General features: G+C 43.3%; 1 protein-coding gene across 1 annotated transcript in view; it reads right to left on the bottom strand.

Annotated features, from left to right (window-relative positions):
- Positions 1–25,307, bottom strand: part of STYXL2 (serine/threonine/tyrosine interacting like 2) — a 63,214-nt gene extending 37,907 nt beyond the window's left edge. The window contains exons 1-3 of the mRNA XM_055402079.2: positions 25,170–25,307; positions 24,395–24,520; positions 949–1,043 (exon numbers count right to left, since the gene is read on the bottom strand). Of these exons, the coding sequence (XP_055258054.2) occupies positions 949–1,043; positions 24,395–24,504 (205 nt within the window). The 5' untranslated portion in view covers positions 24,505–24,520; positions 25,170–25,307. The remainder of the gene's footprint in view (positions 1–948; positions 1,044–24,394; positions 24,521–25,169) is intronic.
- Between the last annotated feature and the right edge of the window lie 1,923 nt (positions 25,308–27,230).

Genomic DNA, 27,230 nt, shown 5'->3' with positions numbered 1-27,230 from the left:
ATCACTATGGAAGTTATCATGGCCACCAGCTGTGGATGCCAGATTAGACTCAAGGCCAGGTGGGTGCTGTGTCATTAACAGGACTGTCTTATCCCACTCTACGCATCAGAAGGGAGAGAGACACCAAAGGCAAAGGCATGAGATGGGAGAGGAATGAAATTGTGAAAGATTATTGCCCAAATTTCCATTCAATCTGGATGAGTACCCTTGAATGAAATATTTTATGGATTTTGCTCTAAAATTTCCTGTATAAATATTAACATCTCTTGCCATTCCATCTTTTTTTAACCTCCTCCCCGTTCATGGGCTTCCCTGGTGGCTCAGAGGTTAAAGCGTCTGCCTCCAATGCGGGAGACCCAGGTATATTCCCTGGGTTGGGAAGATCCCCTGGAGAAGGAAATGGCAACCCACTCCAGTACTCTTGCCTGGAGAATCCCATGGACAGAGGAGCCTGGTAGGCTACAGTCCACGGGGTCGCAAAGAGTCAGACACGACTGAGCGACTTCACTTTCACTTCACTTTCCCCGTTCATACTTCAGTGTGAAAACTGTGTTTAATCTCTGGTGGAAATGCAGGTTTAAATATACACATGCCCTTGAACAGAACTCTGTGGATGCTCCCAGCCATTTTGGGAGCTCTCAGGTCTGCATCTGTAACGTAACCAGGACCCCTGAGTTTAACTGAAAAAACTGGATTAGAGGCCCTAGAGGCAGATTGGAGTTACCTCCCTGGCTGTTGACTAGAGAACTGTTCACATTGAGACATAATAATTTCCACCCTGTCCCATGTAGGTTGATGAGGAGGGGTTGGAGGAACTGTCTTCTTTGGATCTGCTCCTCTTAATGTGATGGGAATCACGTGAGAAACACATGACATCTTCCAAGGAGCCCCTTCTGAGGGTCTCCAGATGCTCCATGGACCCTCCCAGCTGGCGTCTGATGACATCACCTTCACTGATGATCTGTTTGGCTGCAACGGCTGAGGAGAGGTGAATGGGGTCCATGAAAATGCTCTCTGTTTCTGCATCTGAGACCAGTGAGTACCTGAAAGAAGAGGACCTCATGTGAGATGACTTAGCAGAGCATCTGAATCGTTTTAGACAAGACACCTAGATCCGATTATAGCCATGAGTGGAAAGCAATGAGAGATAAAGGGAATGCCTTCTTAAGAATGCAGAACACTGGGTATGCTATGGCTTAGTCACCTACTTCTTTTTAGACCAGAAGTGATGCCTTGATATTTGATGATGTGGTAGTTTGGGTTGTCCATTCTAAAGGAGATCAGTCCTGGGTGTTCACTGGAAGGACTGATGCTAAAGCTGAAACTCCAATACTTTGGCTACCTCATGGGAAGAGTTGACTCACTGGAAAAGACTCTGATGCTGGGAGGGATTGGGGGCGGGAGGAGAAAGGGACGACAGAGGATGAGATGGCTGGATGGCATCACCGACTCGATGGACATGAGTTTGAGTGAACTCCGGGAGTTGGTGATAGACAGGGAGGCCTGGTGTGCTGTGATTCATGGGGTCACAAAGCGTCGGACATGACTGAGCGACTGAACTGAACTGAACTGAAGTCTGGGTTGTGGAGGGAAGAGACTGGGGAGAACTTAGACTAATGTGTCTTCACTTTCTCTGTGTTCCTACCCTTGGATGTACTGCTGCTCCTTTTTTCTTTTCCTGTCCCTGCTTCTCTGTTACCATTACTATCGGATGTCCCTACTTGTGCTTCCACCAGGGTTCTGCTAGATTGTTGGGCTGGGTAGGCTGCCACCACTCCCTCCATGCACCATATCTTCTGCCTGCTTAAAGGGCATGAGCTGATGAAGAAGGGCTGGCACAGCACCAAGGGAAGTATGAAGACATGATAAACTGCACAGTTCTGATTCTGAATACAAGAAATCCAGGATCATCCTAAGTCCAGGGAAGCAATAGAGCCACTTAGGTAAATGTTAGTTTTCTGAAAAGAATTCAGCAGAGGTGTCCAAAGGGATCTTTGAGGAATACGGTGAACCAAGGGCAGAAACAAGGCTTAGGACCGCATGGTAGTGGGTCCCTGGAGAAGATGGCAACCCACTCCAGCATTCTGGGCCAGAAAACCCCACGGACAGAGGAGCCTGGTGGGCTACAGCCCATGGGGTCGCAAAGAGCTGGACACGACTGAGCGCACACACACACATGCATACTGGTAGGTTCCCTCCTCCCTGATGGGTTCTCAGGGAGTCTTTCCTTTCCTTTATATCTACAGAGGATTTTTTAAAAGTGAGAAGGCTTAACGGATACCATTTTCCCACAAAACTTCCATCATGCCTCATTTGTTTTATAGTCAAACCCTCCCTGTACCTCACCCCCTAGCAATCACCAATCTGTTTTCTGTCCCTAAGTGTGACCTTTTCCAGAAGGTTAGATAAATGTAATAATATAGTAGTCTTTTCAATATGGTTTATTTCACTTAGCAAAATGAATCTGAGTCATCTAATCTATTGCAATAATAGAATAATAATAATAGAGCCAATAATTTGTTCCTTCTTTTTGCTGAATAATATTTCATTTCTTAGGCACTGCAGGCTATTGCTGCCATCACTGTCACACAGCCTGACTGAAGACTGTGTATTCCATAGGAAAGTATGATACACTTACTGCTGATGTGCTGATACTTTGGATTCTGGTTTTCTTCTTCAGTCTGCCTGCTATTATTTACTTTTCAGAATCCTGAAACAGTTGCTGTATCCTTCTGTCCAGGTTTTAAAGGGCAATCCATGGGAGAGTGTGGGTGGAGGGTGTGTTTGCCATCTTTTCCAGAACTCGAAACTTGTACTTTATCTTTTTGATTTTAAAAAGTCTGAAATCAATATGTTTCCTGACCCTTATAATTGACCTATTTTCTCTCTGTGGAAATGAATAGGGTCTTTTTTAGTTTTTAATGTTTAGAAATTTCCTGGTGATGTTCCTTTTTTGGTATTAGTTCTAGAAGGTCTTGTAGGTGATATGCTTTTCATCATAGGGGACTGAAATGCAAAAGTAGGAAGTCAAGAGATACGAGTAACAGACAAATTTCACCATGGACTACAAAATGAAGCAGGGCAAAGGCTAACAGAGTTTTGCCAAGAGAACGCACTGGTCATAGCAAACACCTTCTTCCAACAACACAAGAGAGACTCTACACATGAATATCATCAGATGACCAATATCGAAATCAGATTGATTATATTCTTTGCAGCCGAAGATGGAAAAGCTCTATACAATCGGCAAAAAAAGACCAGGAGCTGACTGTGGCTCAGATCATGAACTCCTTATTGCCAAATGAAAACTTAAATTGAAGAAAGTAGGGAAAACCACTAGCCCATTCAGGTATGACTTAAATCAATTCCCTTAGAGTTTTGCAGTGGAAGTGACAAATGTATTCAAGGGATTAGGTTTGATAGAGTTCCTGAAGAACTATGGACACAGGTTCATAACATTGTAAGGAGGCAGTGATCAAAATCATCCCCAAGAAAAACAAATGCAAAAAGCAAAATGGCTGTGGAAGAGGCATTACAAATAGCTGAGAAAAGAAGAGAAGTGAAAGAAAACCCATCTGAATGCAGAGTTTCAAAGAATAGCAAGGAGATAAGAAAGCCTTCCTAAATGAAAAATGAAAGTGAAATTTGCTTATTTGTGTCCGACTCTTTGTGACCCCATGGACTATACAGTCCATGGGATTTTCCAGGCCAGAATACTGCAGTGGGTAACTGTTCCCTTCTTCAGGGGATCTTCCCAACCCAGGGATCAAACCCAGATCTCCCGCATTGCAGGATGATTTTTTACCATCTGAGCCACCAGGAAAGCCCCTTCCTAAGTGATCAGTGCAAGACATAGAGGGAAACAACAGAATGGGAAAGCCTAGAGATCTCTTCAAGAAAATTGAAGATACCAAGGGAATATGTCATGCAAAGATGGGCATAATAAAGGACAGAAATAGTATGGACTTAACAGAAGCAGGAGATATTAAGAGGTGGCAAGAATACACAGAAGAACTGTACAAAAAAGACCTTCATGACCCAGATAACCATGATGGTGTGATCACTCACCTAGAGCCAGATATCCTGGAGTGTAGAGTCAACTGGGCCTTAGGAAGCATCGCTGAGAACAAAGCTAGTGGAGGTGATGGAATTCCAGCTGAGCTATTTCAAATCCTAAAACATGATGCTGTTAAAAAGCTGTACTCAATATGCCAGCAAATTTGGAAAACTCTGCAGTGACCACAGGACAGGAAAAGGTCAGTTTTCATTCCAATCTCAAATAAAGGCAATGCCAAAGAATGTTCAAACTGCTGCACAATTGCACACATCTCACATGCTAGCAAAGTAATGCTCAAAATTCTCCAAGCTAGGCTTCAATGGTACGTGAACCGAGAACTTCCAGATGTTCAAGCTGGAATTAGAAAAGGCAGAAGTACCAGAGATCAAATTGCCAATAACTGTTGGATGATAGAAAAAGCAAGAGAATTCCAGAAAAACATCTACTTCTGGTTCATTGACTACACTAAAGCCTTTGACTGTGTGGATCACAACAAATTGTGGAAAATTTTTCAAGAGATGGAAATACCAGACCACCTTACCAGCCTTCTGTGAAACCTGTATGCACGTCAAGAACCAACAGTTAGAACCGGACTTGGAACAACATATTGGTTCCAAATTGGGAAAGGAGGACGTCAAGGCTGTATATTGTCACCCTGCTTATTTAACTTATATGCAGAGCTGCTGCTGCTGCTGCTGCTAAGTCGCTTCAGTCGTGTCTGACTCTGTGCGACCACACCATGCAAAATGCTGGGCTGGATGAAGCACAAGCTGGAATCAAGATTTCAGGGAGAAATATCAATAACCTCAGATATGCAGATGACATTACCCTTATGACAGAAAGTGAAGAGGAACTAAAGAGCTTCTTGAAGAAAGTGAAATAGGAGAGTCAAAAAGTTGGCTTAAAATTCAACATTAAAAAAATTAAGATCATGGTATCTAGCCCATCACTTCAAGGCAAATAGATGGAGAAACAATGAAAACAGTGCCAGATTTTATTTTCTTGGGCTCCAAGATCTCTTCAGATGGTGACTGCAGCCATGAAATTAAAAGATGCTTGCTCCTTGCAAGAAGATTTATGACAAACCTAGACAGCACATTAAAAAGCAGAGATATTACTTTGCCAACAAAGGTCCATCTAGTCAAAGCTATGGTTTTTCTAGTAGTCATGTATGGATGTGAGAGTTGGACTATAAAGATGGCTGAGCACCAAAGAATTGATGCTTTTGAACTGTGATGTTGGAGAAGACTCTTAGAGCCCCTTGGATTGCAAGGAGATCAAACCAGTCCATCCTAAAGGAAATAAATCCTAAATGTTCATTGGAAGGATTGATGCTGAAGCTGAAGCTCCAATATTTTGACCACTTGGTGTGAAGAGGTGACTCACTGGAAAAGACCCTGATGCTGGGAAAGATTGAGGTCTGGAGGAAAAGGGGCTGACAGAGGATGAGTTGGTTAGATGGCATCACCAACTCAATGGACATGAGTTTGAGCAAGCTTGTGGAGTTGGTGATGGACAGGGAAGCCTGGCGTGCTGCAGTCCATAGGGTCATGAAGAGTCAGACATGACTGAGTGACTGAACAACAACAAAATTATGTTCCTTGGTCAATGTTAATCCAATGTGTTGGTTATGGATACCATTTTGAGTGCCTTTTATGAATTTATAATAATCCTGACAAAATAGGTTTCATTTTTCATGCTTTAAAGTGAGGAAATTGTGGCACAGAGAGGTTAAAAAAATTGCCCTGAACAGTAAATAAGTGGAATAGCTAAGTTGCAAACATAGAGCAGTCCTGCTCTGAGTCCAGTCTTCTGTCCATTGCAATGCATGGATAACATTTTGATTGGAAAGGGGAGGTGAATTGGCTGGTGGAGAAACCCCAGCTGGATCCCCAGGCCCAACATAGATTTTGACACAGAAAATACTTAAAGAATACTTGTTGAAAACATGGATGGATGGTTGCATGGATTTGGTTGAATTGAGCTGAGTCCAGCTGAACTGAATGGAGCTAAGTTGTGCTAAGTTTAGCTGAATTGATTAGCAGAACAATTCCCTTGTAGTAGACACCCACATTGGATTTCCCACCTGGGAGAATGATGTAATCAGAACCAGCAAAGATATGAAGAAAGAAATGTCTTTGACAGAAGAAACGAGTAGCTCATGTCTCTACCCAGGATGTGGCTAAATCTGCCCATGCAGGTCAGCACAATGTGGCATCATCACTGGTAGTTCCTGAGGGATTTCCAAGAGCAACTGTGATGGGTTATTCCCAAGTATAACTTGTGACCAGAAGATGCAGTTCAAATAAGCATAACCGGGGGGTGAGTGTGAATATTAAAGAGTGAGATTTGTGAGACATTAATATTATCCTGGATGCCAGAACTAGAGAGGTTTTTTGAGAACTCATTGCTTTGTAAAGATAATAAAGAGTAGAACACCTGGTGGGGGTGTACACAAGCTCCGTAAATGTACAGATTTGTTGTTATTCAGTCGCTAAGTCATGTCTGACTCTTTACGACCCCATGAACTATAGCACACCAGGCTTCCCTGTCCTTCACTATCTCCCAGAGTTGGCTCAGACTCATGTCCATTGAGTCAATGATGCCATCCAACCATTTCATTTTCTGTCACCCTCTTCTCCTGCCTTCAATCTTTCCCAGTATCTTTTCCAATGAGTCAGCTCTTCATATCAGGTGGCCAAAGTATTGGAGCTTCAGCTCCAGCATCAGTCCTTCTAATGAATACTCAGGGTTGATTTCCTTTACAATTGACTGGTTTTATCTCCTTGCTGTTCAAGAGACTCTCAGGAGTTCTCCAGCACCACAGTTCAAAAGCATCAATTGTTCGGCACTCTGCCTTCCTTATGGTCCAGCTCTCACATACATACATGACTACTGGAAAAACCATAGCTTTGACTATATGGGCCTTTGTCATACAGGTTAAGCAGTTGTATTTATCCCTGTACCTCCAGCACATGGAAGGTGAGTGACCAGACAGGTTTTGATGACTGCATGCATGGTGAGTGGACAGATGGGTAGATGGATGAACACATGGGTGAATGGGTGAGTGGACAGGATTCTAGGCACCAGGCAGGGTGTCCACACACCACCTTGGAGACCAAACTTGATAGTCTCCAAGGTCCTGCAGTCTCTGGTCTCTTTCTACTCTCCAGACTCAGCTTGTGCTGGCTTCCCTTGGGCTCACTTCTTTCCAGTACACTGATTTTCTAGGCTTTCCATCCTCACCAATTTTCCTTTTGCCCAGGCATTTTGCCAAAGCCAATTTCCACTGCCTGGATAATCAGTCCTCCCCCTCCTCACTGATCTTTCAGATCTTAGTTCAATCTCATTTCATTAGGGAAGTTTTCCCTGTTTTCCACTTTTCATTGCACTACACACCTTTTCATTGTGGCACTTCTATTAATGTAACTTTACATTTATTTACAAAATAATTTGCTAAATTCTGTTTCCCATAAAAGACCATACCCTCTGTGAGGCAGAGACCACACCTTCTTTATTAGACACATTAAACCACATCTGTGGCAAAAAAGTCTTAGTGCTGTTAGAGTATTTTGTGAGCTGTTAGGTTCCCAGAATCTAGTTTAATGTCTGCTTAATAGATATTTTCTGATTCACTGAGTGACTGAATTTGTCCTCAGGGAAGTACCATATTTAAGGGAATGTGGCAGGTACAATAGTTACAACACAATGGTATTTATCAAGTATTGGCTACGGGCTCATCATTTTACTGGGATGCAAACCCAGGAGCAAATTCAGGGTGCTGGCTATCTGTGTCCATGCTCACTCTCAGCTCTTCTGAGGCCAAGATGTGTACATCTTGGAGGCCTATACTGGCAGTTAGAAATTCTTTTCTTATGGTGTGACACCCCTCACACAGAGGCAGTCTTTGTCCCCCTCCCTTGAATCGTGGTGGTTTCTGTGACTGTTCTCACAGAGAATATGGTGGGAGTGACACTGCTGCCACTGCCACTAAGTCGCTTCAGTCGTGTCCAGCTCTGTGTGACCCCACAGACGGCAGCCCACCAGGCTCCCCCGTCCCTGGGATTCTCCAGGCAAGAACACCGGAGTGGGTTGCCATTTCCTTCTCCAATGCATGAAAGTGAAAAGTAAAAGTGAAGTCGCTCAGTCGTGTCCGACTCTCAGCAACCCCATGGACTGCAGCCCACCAGGCTCCTCCGTCCATGAGATTTTCCAGGCAAGAGTACTGGAGTGGGTTGCCATTGCCTTCTCCAGGGGAGTGACACTACAATGTCTGTCTCTGGACCTTAAGGGTAGCTCCTTGCTCCTGGCTCTTGGTGTTTTCTCTTCAGAAGCCCTGAGCTTCCATATTAGAAGTCAGATGACCTCAACCACCCCAAAGCCACCAAGCTGGAAAAGCTATTGACCAACACTCTCTGCCAAGCTCCTAGTTAACATTCAGCCATGTGGGTGAGCCTTTTAGAGGAACATCCTTCACCTCTTGGGCCACTCCAGCTGACACCACATGAAACGCAGACGAGCTGCCCCATCCTGTCCAAATTCCTACCCACAGAAAGAAGACAAAATTATTGTCTTAAGTCATAACATTTGGGGGAAATTTGTTAGGCTGCAGTAGATGACAGCAACACCATTTCAAGGACTAAGTAAGTTGTGAATTTTGAGCAAATGCCAAGGCATTCTTCTCCCTGATATTAATACAGAACCTAGTAAATATCAGTGGCTGACCTCAATTTGTTGCAGTTGGGAGGCAACAATACAATAACACCAATATGAAAGTAAGCCCTAACACTGGTGATATTTCAGGCCCAGCATTCAAGGCAGTCTCAGTTTTTTAAAAAAATTGGAATATAATTGCTTTCCAATGTTTGTTTCTGCTACAACAAAGTGAACTAGCTATATGGATATGAATTAGATATATATGTGTACATGTGTCCCTTCCTTCTTTAGCCTCCCTCCCACTCCACCCCACCCCACCCCTCTGGGTCATCACAGAGCTGTGCTTCCTGTGCTATACAGCAGCTTCCCACCAGCTATGTATTTTACACATAATAGTATATATGTGTGGGGAAGGAAGTGGCAACCCACTCCACTACTCTTGCCTGGAAAATCCCATGGATGGAGGAGCCTGGTAGGCTACAGTCCATGGGGTTGTGAAGAGTCAGACACGACTGAGTGACTTCACTTTCACTTTTCACTTTCATGCACTGGAGAAGGAAATGGCAAACCACTCCAGTGTTCTTGTCTGGAGAATCCCAGGGACGGGGGAGCCTGGTGGGCTGCCGTCTCTGGGGTCACAGAGTCGGACATGACTGAAGCGACTTAGAAGCAGCAGCAGCAGTATATATGTATGTCAATGCTTCTCTCTCAATTTGTCCCATGCTCCCTTTCCTCATGTATGTCCACATCTGCATCTAAATTCCTGCCCCGCAAATGGGTTCATCTGGAGCTGGAGAAATCAGGCTCCTTGACTTCAGACTATAATATAAAGCTATAATCATCAAGACAGTATGGCACTGGCACCAAAACAGAAATGCAGACCAATGTAACAGGATAGAAGGCCCAGAGATAAACCCATGCCCCTGTGGCCATCTTATCTTTGACAAAGGAAGCAAGAATATACAATGGGGAAAAGGCAGCCTCTTCAATAAATTGTTCTTGGAAAACTGGACAGCTAGAGGTAAAGGAATGAAATTAGAACACTTCCTAACACCATACATAAACTCAAAATGGATTAAAGACCTACATGTAAGACTAGAAACTATAAAATTCTTAAAGGAAAACATTGGCAGAACACAGTATGACATAAATCACAGCAAGATCCTTTTTGACCCACCTCCTAGAGTAATAAAAATAAAAACAGAAATAAACACGTGGAACCTAAAGAAACTTAAAAGCTTTTGCACAGCAAAGGAAACCATAAGCAAGGTTAAAAAAAAACCCTCAGGATGGGAGAAAATATTTGCAAACAAAGCAACAAAGGATTAATCTCCAGAATATATAAGCAGCCTCAGTTTTAACATATCAACATTTCATAAAACTAGATTCAGAGTCTTACATTTTATATAAATTTGAGTCACATTTCCATTTCAATGATATTTATTAAGGGAGTTTTGCTTTTTTATTTATTAATGCATAAAGTGCATGCAGGCTCAGCTGTGTCGACACTTTGCAACCCCACGGACTGTATTTCACCAGACTCCCCTGCCCATGGGACTTCCCAAGCAAGAATACTGGAGTGGGTTGCCGTTTCCTTCTCTAGGGACTCTTCTCAACCCAGGAACTAAACCCATGTCTCCTGCACTGCAAACGGAGTCTTTACCACTGAGCCACCAGGAAAGCCCTTACTTATTAATTGTTAATAAAATAATTATCTTGTTTCTTAAGGGTCAGTATTATTTTAAAATGAGATTTGAGTTGATGAGGGGAATCAAATCAAAACCTTGAAAGGGTAATTAGCCAAGAATTCTCGTGTTACTATGGGGATGATAAGGGCTTCCTCCTAGCATGGCCCCTTATTCTCCCAGAGATCCGTTTTCTTTGTTCCTCTGCAGGTCTCCAGGGCTCTGCATTCAGGGAGGTGACAGGCACAAACCGAAAAGAGATACAGGAGAAGCCCTCACCTGTCAGGTGTGCAGAAAGACTTGAATCAGGAGCTCAGCAGGTGGGGTCCCCCGGGATCCCCACTGGGCACTGTCTTTCTGCAAGCCTTTGATCCTGGCATTTTCCCTAAACAATGTTGACTTCAGAGCGTATGGATTTGATTTCACAAGACAAATACCAGGAACTAACAGCCTGTCCTAAATATACATAAACTCTGAGGCTGTACATTTGATAGGGGAGTATTTGAAATTAAAATCTGAAAATAGAAATGGTGGAGAAACATTCTTCCTTCTTGTTGGTGGTAAAGACTGAACTCCAGCTCATGAGTCAGTGAATCTGAGAAATCACATTTGAAGACGACCCAGTACACTTTTGAGAAGTTGGAGGTTTTATGATTGAGAAAAGAGGGACGTTACGCTCAAATGCCCTCCCCAACCCCACAATGCACCTGTTTTGACTGCTGATGCAAAAATTCAAGCCGCAGTAAACTCAGCTCAGCATCCTCCAGTGTTAAGGAAGGATGTAAATTCCAAGTGCTTTTATGAGTTAACCTGTTATGAGAGGAGGAGATGTAAACCTAATAGTCCTAAGGCTATTTGGTGGCGACACAGTTTACTGAGTCTAATAAAGAAGGTGTGGGGGTAGGACTTGAAATGACCTGAATGGAGAACAAGTGTCCCAGCGGCATTGTGAAGCTGCTCTTATTTTCTACTGAGAAGCAGGACTGCAGAGAAAGAAAGGAGGAAGTAGGTTGAGATCTGGACAAGTGGCCCTGTTTATATTTGCAAGGTCAGTGAGACAGTAGCTCTAGAGGTTTTGATTTATGACCATGTCTGTACCTCCACCCGCATGCCTGAGATGGAGTGTGATGACACACTGTGATTGGAAAGCAGCAAGGGCTGCCTGTTCAAAAAGGCTGGCAGGGAAGCAGAGGCTCTAGGATCGATACACACCTCATCATAGGATCAGGAAGCGGCAGCTAAAAAGCCTTGAAGGTGAATTGAAGATAAATAATAAAGTAGAGTTTGATGGACTTCCTAACCAAGAGCAGAGGCGGGGGCAGCTTTCTTTAAATCTGTGTTTTTCAAAATTACAGACTGTGACCTGTTAGTGTATCATAAAATCAATGGGTTGCACCTAGCATCTGGAAAAGAAAAGAAAAAAAAAATAGAGAATGGTGCAATCCATTTTAAAGTTAAATATGATTCTTGAAACCTTTTTAAAACTTATACAAACCTATATGCATATGCTGTGAGTAAATGTTATGTTCCACTGTGGGTTACAGTTGGCAAAGTTTGTAAGCCAGTGCTTTAAATCAGTTGCCAGGTTGTCAAGACCCAAAATGGAGTGGAATTGGGATCCTTCAACCCAGATCCCCTGACAGATGATCACTTCCTTTCAGTGAGTCCCTTGGAAAGGAAATGGAGGCAGAGGCCCAGGAGGGGTGTCTTCCTTGATTTGGCTTTTGCAAAAAAGGAACAGATTTCTGAGCTTCAGTGAAAGTGACCATACAGGCAAAGTTCAGGCTCCAAGGAAGAAGAGAAGTCACTAAAGCAAATCTATTTTTAGCAAGCTGCTTCTAGCAAGCTTTGTGAAAGAGGCAAGGCAGAAAATTTTTCACGGGAAAAGATATATAAAAGAGCAAGGGTGTATGGGAGGAGCCATTTCCCAAGGACACATGATGAGGACTCATAGACCTGTCATGCCATGCCCCCATCTCTTGCCCCGCCTCCACCAGGCATGCAGACCTCAAGATAAGAGAGGCAAGCAAAGCACAGCTAAGCATCTTTGCTGAAGTGAAGGGGGAAATGCCACCAAGAGAGGCAGCCTGACCAGATCAGTGAGAAGTTCTAAAACACTGCAAAGGCTGGAAAAATCAGATCTGAAGTCAGAGCAAGAAATGGATTTTTGACTTGGAAAAAAATTAAGGAAAACAAAGAAGCATTATTCAAATTAGGATAATAGAAAGATACAGAAGTTTGATCCTTTATTTGGAAAGGAAGAGAAAACTGGTCATAGCTAAGGAGGAAGAGAAGAAGCGGAGGAGGGCTCCAGACCCTCTGTGTGGGCAGGCTTGGCAGGCAGCAGCCTCCTGTGATGGAGGGGAGGGCCTGTCTGGAGGTTGGTTTGCATCACAAGCACACCAGTTCTTAAAACTGCCGGGTTTACTGGGGAGGTTTGATGGAGGTTATGGATATGGGTGAAGGCTCCACCAAGCGGCCCCACTGGATAGAGGGTTTTACATTTTAATGTTAACTCAGGAAATTTGCCCAGATGGAAGATGGGTGACTCTCTAGCTACAGGTTTTCCTCCAGAGAAAGTGACACACAGCAGCTAGGTTTGAATTTAAGGTGTTTGAGGTCAGGGTCTAACTCAGGCAAAAATAGAAGACTTGACACCTCTGTCTACTGTCTACACCCCTTTCTCGGGTTCTTTACTCATCCAGGGATGAGATTTGCAGAGGCTGGGAATGTTGACTCCCTGCTGGGACAGCAATAGCACTTCATCCCTGAATGATCACTGCCCTGTTGGCTATGCCTGTTTGCAGCACTAGGTGGACTTTTGCGAATCTCTCTCCTGGTTCCACAGAAGAGAGTAAAGTTCCATCACCCCGGGCCTGGATCCAAAGTTACAATGGGACGAATGACGGCCCCACCAAAGATATATCTCCCAGAACCTGTGAATGCAAGCCTTTTTGGAAAAAAGAGTGTTGCAGATTAGTTAAGTCAAAAACTTTGAGAAGAGACCATCATGGATTCAGTTCAGTTTAGTTGATCACTTGTGTCTGACTCTTTGTGACCCCATGGACTGCAGCATGCCAGGTTTCCCTGTCATCACCAACTCCTGGAGCTTACTCAAACATTGAGTCGGTGATGCCATCTAACTATCCCAAGCTCTGTCATCCCCTTCTCCTCCTGCCTTCACTCTTTCCCAGCATCAGGGTTTTTTTTTTTCAAATAAGTCAGTTCTTTGCATCAGGTGCCCAAAGTATTGTAGTTTCAGCTTCAACATCAGTCCTTCCAATTCAGGATGAATTTTCCTATAAGATTGACTGGTTTGATCTCCTTGCAGTCCAACGGACTCTCAAGAGTCTTCTCCAACACCACAGTTCGAAAGCATCAGTTCTTCGGTGCTCAGCTTTCTTTATAGTCCAACTCTCACATCCATACATGACTACTGGAAAAGCCATAGCTTTGACTAGACAGACCTTTTTCGGCAAAGTAATATCTCTGCTATTTAATATGCTGTCTAGGTTGGTCATAGCTTTTCTTCCAAGGAGCAAGCATCCTTTAATTTCATGGCTGCAGTCACCATCTGCAGTGATTTTGGAGCCTCCCAAAATAAGGTCTCTAATTGTTTCCATTGTTTCCCCATCTATTTGCCATGAAGTGATGGGACTGGATGCCATGATCTTAGTTTTCTGAATGTTGAGTTTTAAGCCAGTTTTTTCACTCTTCTCTTTCACTTTCATCAAGAGGCTTTTAGTTCCTCTTCGCTTTCTCCCTTAAGGGTGGTGTCATCTGTGTATCTGAGGTTATTGATATTTCTCCTGGCAATCTTCTCCCGGCAAGCTTGTGTTTCATCCAGCCTGGCATTTTGCATGATGTACTCTGCATATAAGTTAAATGAGTGGGGTGACAATATACAGCCTTGACATACTCCTTTCCTGATTTGGAGCCAGTCTGTTGTTCCATGTCGTTTTAACTGTTGTTTCTTAACCTGCATATAGATTTCTCAGGAGTCAGGTAAGGTGGTCTGGTATTCCCATCTCTTGAAGAATTTTCCACAGTTGGTTGTGATCCACACAGTCAAATGCTTTAGTGTAGTCAATGAAGCAGAACTGGTTGTTTTCCTGGAACTCTGTTGCTTTTTCAACGATCCAGCGGATGTTGGCAATTTGATCTCTGGTTCCTCTGCCTTTTCTAAATCCAGCTTGAACATCTGGAAGTCCACAGTTCACATGCTGTTGAAGACTGGCTTAAGAATTTTGAGCTTTACTTTGCTAGCATGTGAGATGAGTACGCCTGTGCAATAGTTTGAGTATTCTTTGGCACTGCCTTTCTTTGGGATTGGAATGAAAATGGACCATTTCCAGTCCTGTAGCCACTGCTGAGTTTTCCAAATTTTCTGGCATATTGAGTGTAGCATTTTAACAACATCATCTTTTAGGATTTGAAATAGCTCAGCTGGAATTCCATCACCTTCACTAGCTTTGTTCATAGTGATGCTTCCTAAGGCCCACTTGACTTTACATTCCAGGATGTCTGGCTCTAGGTGAGTGATCACACCATCATGAAAGTCTTTTTTTGTATAGTTCTTCTGTGTATTCTTGCCACCTCTTCTTAATATCTTCTCCTTCTGTTAGGTTCATACCATTTCTGTCCTTTACTGTGCCCATCTTTTCATGAAATGTTCCCCTGGTATCTCCAATTTTCTTGAACAGATCTCTAGTCTTTCCCATTCTGTTGTTTTCCTCTGTTTCTTTGCACTGAATACTGAGGAAGGCTCTCTTATCTCTCCTTGCTATTCTTTGGAACTCTGCATTCAAATGGGTATATCTTTCCTTTTCTCCTTTGCCTTTAGCTTCTCTTCTTTTCTCAGTTATTTGTAAGATCTCCTCAGACAATCATTTTGGCTTTTTGCGTTTCTTTTTCTTGGGGATGGTCTTTATCACTGCCTCCTCTACAATGTCACAAACCTCTAACCACAGTTTTTCAGGTGCTCTATCAGATATAATCCCTTGAATCTGTTTGTCACTTCCACTGTATAATCATAAGGGATTTGATTTAGGTCATACCTGAATGGTCTAGTGGTTTCCCCTTCTTTCTTCAATTTAAGTCTGAATTTGGCAATAAGGAGTTCATGATCTGAGCTACAGTCAGCTCCTGGTCTTGTTTTTGCTGACTGTATAGAGCTTCTCCATCTTTGGCTGCAAAGAATGTAATCAATCTGATTTTGGTATTGACCATCTGGTGATGTCCATGTGTGGAGTCTTCTCTTGTGTTGTTGGAAGAGAGTTGTTACTATCCCAGTGCGTTCTCTTGACAAAACTCTATTAGCCTTTGCCCTGCTTCATTTTGTATTTCAAGGCAAAATTTGCCTGTTACTCCAGTATCTGTTGAATTCCTATTTTTGCATTTCAGTCCCCTATGATGAAAAGGACATTTTTTTTGGGTGTTAGTTCTAGAAGGTCTTGTAGGTCTTCATAGAACCATTCAACTTCAACTTTTTCAGCATTACTGGTTGGGGTATAGACTTGGATTACTGTGTGATATTGAATGCTTTGCCTTGGAAAAGAACAGAGATCGTTCTGCTGTTTTTGAGACTGCATCCAAGTACTGCATTTTGAACTCCTTTGTTGACTATCAGGGCTACTCCATTTCTCCTAAGGCATTCTTGCCCACAGTAGTAGATATAATGGTCATCTGAGTTAAATTCACCCATTCCAGTCCATTTTAGTTCATTGATTCCTAAAATGTTGATGTTCAGTCTTGCCATCTCCTGTTTGACCACTTCCAATTTGCCTTGATTCATGGACCTAACATTCCAGTTTCCTATGCAATATTGGTCTTTACAGCATTGGACCTTGCTTCTATCACCAGTCACATCCACAACTGGCTGTTTGTTTTTACATTGGCTCCATCTCTTCATTCTTTCTGGAGTTATTTCTCCACTGATCTCCAGTAGCATATTGGGCACCTACCCACCTGGGGAGTTCATTTTTCAGTGTCTTATCTTTTTGCCTTTTCATACTGTTCATGGGGTTCTCAAGGCAAGATACTGAAGTGGTTTGCCATTCCCTTCTCTAGTGGACCACATTTTGTCAGAACTCTCCACCGTGACCCATCCATCTTGGGTGGCCTTATACTGGAGTGGGTAGCCTATTCCTTCTTTAGCAGATCTTCCTGACCCAGGAATCGAACTGGGATCAACCTGCATTGCAGGCAGATTCTTTACCAATTGAGCTATGAGGGAAGCCCATTCATGGATTAGGGTAGATCATAAATTCAGTGGCAAATGTCACTTAAAAAGAACATAAGAGCTGTAAGAGTTACTTATATATTCTGGAGATTAGTCCTTTTGTCTGATTTTTCATTTGCAATTATTTTCTCCCATTCTGAGGTTTGTCTTTTAATGTTGTTTATTATTTCCTTTGCTGTGCAAAAGCTTTTAAGCTTGAGTAAGCACCTTTAAAAAAAAAATTTTCCCTTACTTTAGTCAAAGAGGACCCTGGTGTGACATATGTCAAAGAGTATACAGCCTAAGACATATGGCGGACTCATGCTGATGTATAGCAGAAACCAACACAATATTGTAAAGCAATCATCCTCCAATTAAAAACAGATAAATTTATATGTAAAAAAAGGACACAAGAGAAGACAGAGACGAGATGACCACATGAAGACAGAGGCAGAGGTTGGAGTTACACTGTCACAAGCCAAGAAACTCCTCAAGCCAACAGAAGCAAGGAAGAGGCAAGGACAAAGTCTCCCCTGGAGTCTTTGGAGAGAGAGTGTCCCTGCCAGCACCTGGATCTCAGATTTCTGGCCTTTAAAACTGTGAGAGAATATATTTGTGCTGTGTGTGTGTGTGTGTGTGTGTGTGTGGTTTTTAAGCCACTCAGTTTATGGGAATTTGTTACAGAAGCCCTAGGAAACTAGCACTGGGACTCTGTTGGTGGGATGTTTGCTCTTCCACGCATAACTTAATTTGAAAAAGGCTCAAGCTTTTAGCTAAAGAGATAAAACAAGGAAGATGAAATTTCAGGCATTTATTAAGTACAGGGAGGGTTGTTCAGACTTGGGTGATGCTCCGTTGCTTAGAATGGGCTTCCCTGGTGGCTCAGTGGTAAAGAATCCACCTGCTAATGCAGGAGATATATGTTATATTGTAATAATGTAGGTTATATATTATATATAATATAAATAATATATGTTTTACTAGATTGTTTAATTTCTGTCACTATAAAACTGATATCCCAGTTTTATGACTACGTTATTTATATAAGCTTTCATGGCTAGTAAGTAGCAGAGCAGAGCTGACCTTAATTTTAGCCTTAATTACACCATTTTCATTCTTCCCCCTTCACTATATTGGCTCCTAGAAGAGAATTTTATTAATAATTTTCTTTCCATAGCTTTAAAAAACCCACAGTTTTATTTAAGGTATAATTGTTACACATACAGCACATATTTAAAATGTGCAGATTGGTAAAGTTTGATATACAAATAAGTGAGATCATTACCATAATCAAAATTGTGTTGTTTCTTGTTTATTGGGTTTTGAGAGTTTTTTAAATGTATATTTTGGATATGAGTTCATTATGAGATATGTGATTTTCATTTTTTTCTCCCAGTTTGTGAGTTGCCTTTTCATTTTAAAGATACTGTAGACATTCACCTGGGCTAGTTTAAGCCTGGTTCTGTACAGTGCAGTGGGGTTGATTGGATGATGACTCAAAAGTCAGTGCAGCTCTACTAGTTTATACCTCAGATTTTATGATGATAATTGTAGGAAGGGATAGCCTGTGAAGTGGCACTGTGTGTTTGACTTTCTTGAACATTTCTGAAAAGGGCTAGTTGATTTGGGATCCACTACTAAAAACCGACTGCGAAGGAGTATACTGTGGAAGGAAATGGCAACCTACTCCAATATTCTTGCTGGGAAATCCCATGGACAGAGGAGCCTGGTGGGCTATAGTTCACGGAGTCAAAAAAGAATTGAACACAACCCAGTGACTGAACAGCAACAACAAAGGAGTGTACTGTACACAAACCAAGAGGGGCTTTGACACCAAACAGATGCAGGAGGAGTCACTGAGAACCCAGGGAAAGTGTGCTTTGTCTGTGGGACCTTACTTTTAGGGAGTTCAGCCCTTTTCATGTGTAAGTGGGGCTTTCAGGTTGAGCCTATTTTTGTCTAGGAAGGGGACTGGCAGCTGGAAGGACTAAGAATTGAATGCTGCTGGAATGTCTCTATTAATCAATGTTTTTGTCCTGTGGCCAGCTCACTTTATGTGAGACTCTGGAACCTGCAGAACTGGCTCTCCCTGCGGTGACCCACCTTCTGCCTTCACAGCCGGCACTCACTGATCACCCTCTCCAACCGATAACCTTGGAAGATCAATCACACTGAAGTGATAGGCACTTAATAAAATGCCTGTTCTCTAGGTCAGTATTTAAAAATATTTACCAGACTTTATTTATCTAGCCTACTATTAGACAGTTCTTCATGTTGTTCAAACATTCTATATTCATAATGACTGTTAGCTGCTAAAGCATTCTAGTACTAGTACTTCTCTTCTGTTGCACATATATACTTACTTCTGTTAAGTACATATCAGGAGTGAGCCTGCTGGGCCATAGGACAAGCATGTGTTTAGATACTAGGAAACAATTTTCCAAAGGGTTGTACTAATTTACCCTCTCACCAGCAATGAACAGGAACATCCTGTTTGCTTCACATCCTCATTAATATTTGCTATAGTCAGTGTTTAATTTTAGGCAGTCTGGTGAGTATATCATAGTATGGAACTGTGGTTGTAATTTGAATGTCTGTCATCCATATATTTCAATATATCCCATCCCACTTGCTTTCTTGTAAGAGGCATCTCTTGATGCCTCTCCAGGGCAGTGGTGGAGTTTATGTTGTCTCCTTTTGAATATTTGTTTCATGTGACTTTCTTTCTGAGGCTAGATCATGAAAATCAGTGAACTTCCATCCTATTCTCTTAGATACTAACTCTTGAAATTTCTATTGTCTTTAATGTATTTTGTCTTTAATGATTTCTAGCTTAACTCTTCAATGATCAGAGAACATGTTTTATATGATTTCAAGCATTAAAAACTTGTTGATATACATATGATCCAATGCATGTATGAACTTTTTGGTAAAAATTCCATGTGCACAGGATAAGAATCTATCTCTTGCAATTGTTGGGTATATATTCTAAAATGCAAATTAGGTTAATTTTATTTATTTATTTTTACATTTCTTATATTCTTGATTTTTTTTTTTTGCCTCATTCTATCAGTTGCTGAGATTGTGTTTTTTAAAATGTACATTTGACTAAGATTGTGAATTTTACTTTTTATTCAGTTCTTTCAACTCTTTGCATTACATATTTTGAGATTACTTTAACAGATTCTAGAAATTTTAATAATTTAAATGAATATATCTATTATATAGCGAATTAGATTATTCTGAAACTTTAAGGTAACGTTTACCCTAAGGTTTTCTTTGTCTGCTATCAATAAATCACTTCACTGGCTTGCTTCTAGTCAGTGTTTGCAATTACAGCAGTGGGTACTTTCCAAAGAGAGGGCCACAATGCATCCCGTCCTACTTGTTCCCCTACAACATGACCCTAATACACCTTTCAATGGAATGGTAGAGTCCATGTTGCCTCCTTTGAACTTTTGTGGTCCTCTCTGTGACTTCTGAGGCTAGATCATGAAAAACAATGCACTTCTTTCCTATTGTCTTGGAATTCAGCTCCCAGGCTCTGAGAAAGCCCACAGCGACCCACATGGACAGATCATATGAAAAGACCATGTTAGGTATTCAGGCCAATTGCCTAGCTGAGGTCTTGACCTCAGGTGCCAAACATGTGATGATGCCTCTCTGACACCAGCTCCCAGCTCCCACCAGGCTAAGATTTATCTCCAGTCTCCAAGTCTTTTTAGCTGAGGCCCCAGACATCCTGAAACAAACAAGCCACACTACTGTGCCTTGTCCAGATTCCAAATTATGAACATAATAAAATGGTTATTTTATGACACTAGGTTTTGGAGTTATGAACAATAGTAACCAGAATTAAAAGACGCTTACTCCTTGGAAGGAAAGTTATGACCAACCTAGATAGTATATTAAAAAGCAGAGACATTACTTTGCCAACAAAGGTCTGTCTAATCAAGGCTATGGTTTTTCCCGTGGTCATGTATGGATGTGAGAGTTGGACTGTGAAGAAAGCTGATCGCCGAAGAATTGATGCTTTTGAACTGTGGTGCTGAAGAAGACTCTTGAGAGTCCCTTGGACTGCAAGGAGATCCAACCAGTCCATTCTAAAGGAGATCGGTCCTGGGTGTTCATTGGAAGGACTGATGCTAAAGCTGAAACTCCAATACTTTGGCCACCTCATACAATGAGTTGACTCACTGGAAAAGACCCTGATGCTGGGAGGAATTGGGGGCGGGAGGAGAAGGGGACGACAGAGAATGAGATGGCTGGATGGCATCACCGACTTGATGGACATGAGTTTGCATGAACTCCGGGAGTTGGTGATGGATAGGGAGGCCTGGTGTGCTGTGATTCATGGGGTCGCAAAGAGTCGGACACGACTGAGTGACTGAACTGAACTGAACTGAACCAGAACAGTGTAGTACAAGTTTTCTATCTTTTGTTCACCTTTGTACATCTTTATTTTTGAGTGTGTCTCTTGTAAAAAGTATGTAGCCTGTAAAAAAATTGAGTCTGCCAGTTTTTGTTTTTTAATTGAAGTATTTAGTCTGCTGTGCTGTGCTTAGTCACTTAGTCGTGTCTGACTCTTTGCAGCACCATGGACTGCAGCCTGCCAGGCTCCTCTTTCCATGGGGATTCTCCAGGCAAGAATACTGGAGTGGGTTGCCATGCCTTCCTCCAGGGGATCTTCCCACCTCAGGGATCAAACCCAGGTCTCCTGCATTGCATGCTGATTCTTTACCATCTGAGCCACCAGGGAAGCCCAAGAATACTGGAGTGGGTAGCCTATCCCTTCTCTGGGGGATCTTCCCAACCCAGGAATCAAATGGGGGTCTCCTGCATTGCAGGCAGATTCTTTACCAGCTGAGCTAACAGGGAAGCCCATGTATTTTAGTCTATATATGTTTAAATAATTAGTTATATATTTGGGTTTAAATCTTCCATCTTACTATTTTCTTACTATCTATTATGCTTTTCCTATATTCTTTTTTCTCTTGCCTTCTTTTGGATTGATTACATTTTATTATTGCATCTTCCCCTCTAACGAGGGAGCTTGTTGATTATACATTCTAAATAACTTTGATCCTGAACTTCCTACTCAAATTTAAAGTTTCAGATAATCTCTCAAGATATCTGTCATTAAGCTGAGAGAGTGAAGCATGCACACCAGGAATCAGAGAAATAAATTAGGATTGAAAATTATATCTAAGAAAGAACTCTGGGTGTGATTTCTGGCACATGGAGTTGTTTGGTTTCTGTAAATCAGAAACCAACTAAACTTTTGAGGGGATAACATTTTCTAAGAAGTCATGACTCTTAAAAGACCTTTGGGTGGTATAAGCCTTAAAACAGCCCTTGGACCTCCAAGTTTCCATAAGCAGGACAAGTCTGCAAAAGTTACGCAGTGCTCAAGGAAGAGACCCTCTTCAGCTTCACTTCAGATGTGGCTGTGGAAGATAACAGACAAGGAAAAAGGCCCAGGGGATGGTGCTAGAAGCCACAGAAAACAACAGACAAAGAATGCCACCCTGAGCACCACATCAAGGTCACATCTGGGAGAGCTCCCCACTTCTGGGGCAAAGACACACTCAACACAGTCATTATTTGTAAGGACTGATGGCTGCTGTATCCCCTACTCCTCCTTTCATTGGATGGGAGGCTTTTTTTTTTTTTTTTTTTGGTAGGGCCAGGGCTGTTATCCTGGTCAGACCATGAGGAGCTGCATTCAGCCCCGAGGTGGACAGGGCATACTTTCCAGAGAACCCAGCCTTTGAACTTTGCAGCAATTGGTAAATGGGATTTCAGCCTGTTTCCCTGGGAAGGCAGTAAGTGTGGTCTAAGAATGGGAAAAAGGAGGCATGAATATTAACTGCCTCGAGAGGCTACAGTGGCTGAGCCTGCTGTGTGTTAACAAGCCCACTTCTTTTTCCTGGGTTCATGGACCATCCTCCCTTACAAGAATGCACGTCCTTGCTGAGTTCCAGCCAATGGAATATGGCCGCACAGAGTCAGACACGACTGAAGCAACTTAGCAGCAGCAGCAGCAGCAGGGCTTAGTCGCTCAGCTGTGTCCGATTCTTTGCAACCCCATGGACTGCAGCCCACCAGCCTCCTCTGTCCATGGGGATTCTCCAGGCAAGAATACTGGAGTGGCTTGCCATGCCTTTCTCCAGGGGATCATCCCAACTCAGGGACTGAGCCCAGGTCTCCCGCATTGCCAGCAGATTTTTTACCATCTGAGCCACAAGGGAAGCCCAAGAATACTGGAGTAGATAGCCTATCCCTTCTCTAGGGGATCTTCCCCACCCAGGAATGAAACCAGGTCTCCTGCATTGCAGGCTAATTCTTTACCAGCTGAGCTACCAGGAAGCCAATATGAGTGGAAGCAAAATGGCCATTTTCAGGCCTGGCCCATAAAACCCTCCTGAGAGATTTTCCGTTTTGTCTCAAGACTGATGAACATAGTCACTTTAGAAGTCAGGGCTTACTGGAGGATCTACAAGACAAAAGGAGCCTCAGTTCCTGAATCACTGCTCAGGTACCTGTTCTGAAACACACCTGAGTGAGGAAAAAACGTCCATTTGCTATAACAGCTGTCATTACTCCAACTGCACGAAGCCATCACTTGCCCTAACCACACATACAACTATCTGTGCCTTGTCTGGCAGCATGGAGAGGGGAGGGCTGTATTTTACATCTCTCAATCCTGACAGTGTCTCTAAGTGGGAACTTAAGCCTGCATTTTAAGGGAAAATCCCTGAAGCTCCACCTGGTCAATGTGGCCTGGCACACCGTGGTGACGAGCACCTACATTTGTTCCCATCTCACTCGAAGGGGAAGCCTGCTGAGCCCTGAGAGGCTGGAGCCAACACGACCCCAAGATGCCGGAGGAAAAGGAACGTCAAGCAGCATCAGAGATGCTCTGATGTGAATTTACCTAGAAATATTCTGAGTCTTTTCTTCCCTTTTTCTAGATAAGGAGACATAGGCTCAAGAAATAAAGTGATTCTTCACTTAAAATTTCGTGACAGAGTTAAGATTAGAAGTCAGGTCCCCTACATTATTTGTGGCAAAAGAAAAAAGGCACACACACTGCTGCTTTAGCAAGCAATTAAGTATTTCTTTGTTGCTTTATGGTTTTTCTTAAAATTGTATACACATTTTTCATTCTACATCATCATATATCCTCAATGATTTTATGTAAAAGAAACTTTAAAATTAATTGTCAAAAAATGAAGAAGACCCTCCAGGAAGCACATATCCCAGTGGAAAGACACAGCCTGATCACAGATACAAAATTACCTTAGTGCTAGAATTTGGAGTCTTAAGGGCTTCTTCCTGTCCTGAGGCCTTCTCTTACCTATCATCTATGGTCTATCATCCCCATTCCAGCCTTATTTCCCTCCTAGGGAAAAAAGTACTATCATCCAGGGACACCTGCCAAATTCCTACTCACCCTTTGAGGTTCAAGTCCAACATCATCTCCTCTAGGAAGCCTCCTATGAACCTTCCAAGCCCAGGTGGTCCTTTCCCTCCCCACCTTCAACTAAACCCTAAGCATGCTGATTCTGGCACTTACCATGCCCTGTTGCAATGCGTCTTTAAGTTTTTTCTTCCATAAAGTATAACACATAAAAAATTTGCAAACAATGTTTACTGAATAAGTGAACTTAAGATTGTGGCTGCAGGCCCCCTGAGGTCCATTTGTTATCACGCTCCCTAGCGCACTCCCATTACAGCTGGAGGGAGGCCCACACTCGGCAAGGGCACACTTACTGGCTGGGGGAGGGGCTCCGGAGGTACCGGGCTTGCACAGCCCTCACGTTGGCTTCATCCTCTTCACTCGGGACTACCTGCTCCTCCTCTGGGTCCCCGCTGGTTGCCATGACAGCCTGTCAGCCTCTGTAGGTTTAGCACGAATAAGGCAGTTAGAAAACCTAGTTCTGGAGGTTTTGCGGGAGTGAGGGGTGTGTTGGTGATGTCACCTCAAAGGAACTAGGAATGGGAAAGTCACCACATGTTAATTGCCTGGTGGGAAAGCAACTCTTGAGGAAAACCCAGTCAGACTTGATTCAGCTACTGTTATCAGGACACCAAAATGCACACTCGGCCATGTAAACAGTCCACCCAGTCCACCTTGGAGTCATGAGATTTAAGAAGTGATATCTTGACTCTTTCCACATGTGCCAGCGAGAAAGCAGTGAGGGGAGTCTGAAGTTTGCCTTAACTATAGCTTAAGTTGAACAAATGTGTTCAACAAAACACAGAAAAGTCTTTCTCTGAACCTTCTGGGTACACACACTCTCTCTCTCCGCTCACACACACACACCTTTTGTCTCTACTGAGAAGGTACCTTCTTCAGCGACTCTAACCAAGGCCACAGGAGCCACTGCCTTTGGCTCAAGAGCCATCCCACAGCTTATTAAGGAACATGAGACCCCCCCAGGAGCTGGTCCCAGACGAGGCCAGGCCCTGACGCTCAGGGAAGAGCTGCTGCCCCTTTGGTTGTAAGTCCTGGGCTCACAGGACCAAGTGAAGGGAGAACACTCACCGCTGATCTGCCTGTATCTCCACACCAAGAGGTCAGCCACCCAGAGGCTGAGGGGCCCAGACAAAATGGCCAGAGGCTCCAACCAGTGAGAGGGACCTCCCTTCTCTCTCCAGTCTCCTTCTCTGAGGGGCAGGACAGCTGTTCACAGTAAACCTTAGCTGCCTGCTAAATTTAGCCTCTGGCCCCTCAGCCTGGCAGATCTCTGAGAGGAAGGCACGCAGGCTCAGGACTCAGACCCAGACGTGGGCCACTTAACTCTTTCCCTCCTGGCTGCTTCTTTGGAAACTGACCTTGTGCTGCAGAAGTGGGAGAAGTTCATGCTTCACAGAGCGGCCTAAATAATAGGTTTACTTTGGGCTCTCTCTCCATACCTCCCTGCCTGGGGCTGCCTATTCAGAGTGCTTCCAGAAGATAATCTAAAGCCAAATATCTAGAAGAATGAAGTAAGCTGTACTTTAACCCTCTGTCAGCAAATGTCAGATGTATAGAATGCGGAGGATCCTCTGGTAGATGTTGGGAGAGCACCATGGTGAGACTAAGGGGCAGTAACTGCCTGTGACCAGGACTCCGTTGCTTTGGAGAGAGATGACTCTGGATAATGAACTGGGCAGTTGTGTGCCCCTTCCACAACCCCTGTCCCACACTCATCCCATATCATCCCTGGGTGATATAAACACCCCTTGAGTTTCATAAACTTCAAATGAGTTCATAATCCATCCTACTCCACTACACCAACTGCCACCAACATTACAATCAAAACAAAGCCCAATAACCCAATAGTTCATTCCCTCACCCCGTACATTCTGTAATGATCCCTATCCCTTCATCCATCCAGCTGTCCATTCGTCTACCCATTCACAATTATGTACTGATATCCACTATGCATCAGGCTCTGATGTGACCAAGTAAGACACATAATTCCATTAAATGGTGTTTCCTCCCAGCTAGGTGGAATAATCCCTGGGGCATAGTATTATTAACAATTGGCCAAATGAATGACCTCATAGTTTATTAGAAGGGATGAGACACAGACCAAAAATAGTTCAAGCACAAGGCAGAATGTAGTTTGTTAGTATCCTAAGAGAGATCCAGAGTGCTGTGTGAGTTCAAAGGAAGGAGAGAGCCCTTCTGACGGAAGAAGTCAGGAAAGGCTTCATGAAAGAACAGATAATACATGAGCTGGACTTTAAAGCACATATCACATTGCAAAAGCAGATATGGTGAGGGGGGTATTTCCAGAGGGGATGGCATGGAAAAAGCTTCAGGGTAGCAAAAATTAATTTCACATAGTGATTAGCGCTTTGAAGAAAGAAAACAAGGTTGAATGCAGAGACTTGGCAAAGCTGGGATGGGAGCATCTTTGGATAGAGTGGTTCGGGAAGGCATCTCTGGAGAAGCACATGGCACCACCATTGACCAGTTGTCAAACCACTATCCTGGGCATCAAAATAGGGCGAGGGTGGGATGGTTTGGGAGAATGGCATTGAAACATGTATATTATCATATGTGAAATGAATCGCCAGTTCAGGGTTGATGCATGTTACAGGATGCTCGGGGCTGGTGTGCAGGGATGACCCAGAGGGAGGATAAGGGGAGGAGGGAGGTGGGAGGGGGGTTCGGGAGGGGGAACTCATGTACACCCAGGGCGGATTCATGTCCATGTATGGCAAAACCAACCAATATAATATTGTAAAATAATTAGCCTCCAATAAAAATAAAAACAAAACAAAATAGGGGCTCAGTGAGTGGCTGCTGAAAATGGAAGAAGGACCACAACTCAGTAACCGTGGGGTTCAGTGTACCTTCAGCCTTCAAGGCTCCGTGAAGACGAAAAGCGGCGCGAGAGAGAGGCGAGAGGGAGGAGGGAGGGTGGAGTCAGGCAGGGACTGAAGAGTGGCGTCCTGGGCAGCTGCCAGCGTGAAGGCGGACGGTGGACGGCGGGGGGCGGGGGCGGGGGGGGGGGGAGCGGAGAGCGAATACCCCTGAAAGTGCAGCAGATAAGGGACCACTCAGGAGGAGGGGATGACAGAGGGCCTCTGTTTTCTTTATAACCTTAATCAC

This window comes from Moschus berezovskii, chromosome 4 (genome assembly GCF_049115385.1).
Source record: "Moschus berezovskii isolate FMDL1 chromosome 4, NW_MosBer_1.0, whole genome shotgun sequence".
NCBI lineage: Eukaryota > Metazoa > Chordata > Mammalia > Artiodactyla > Moschidae > Moschus > Moschus berezovskii.
This window is presented reverse-complemented; position numbering and strand designations above follow the sequence as displayed.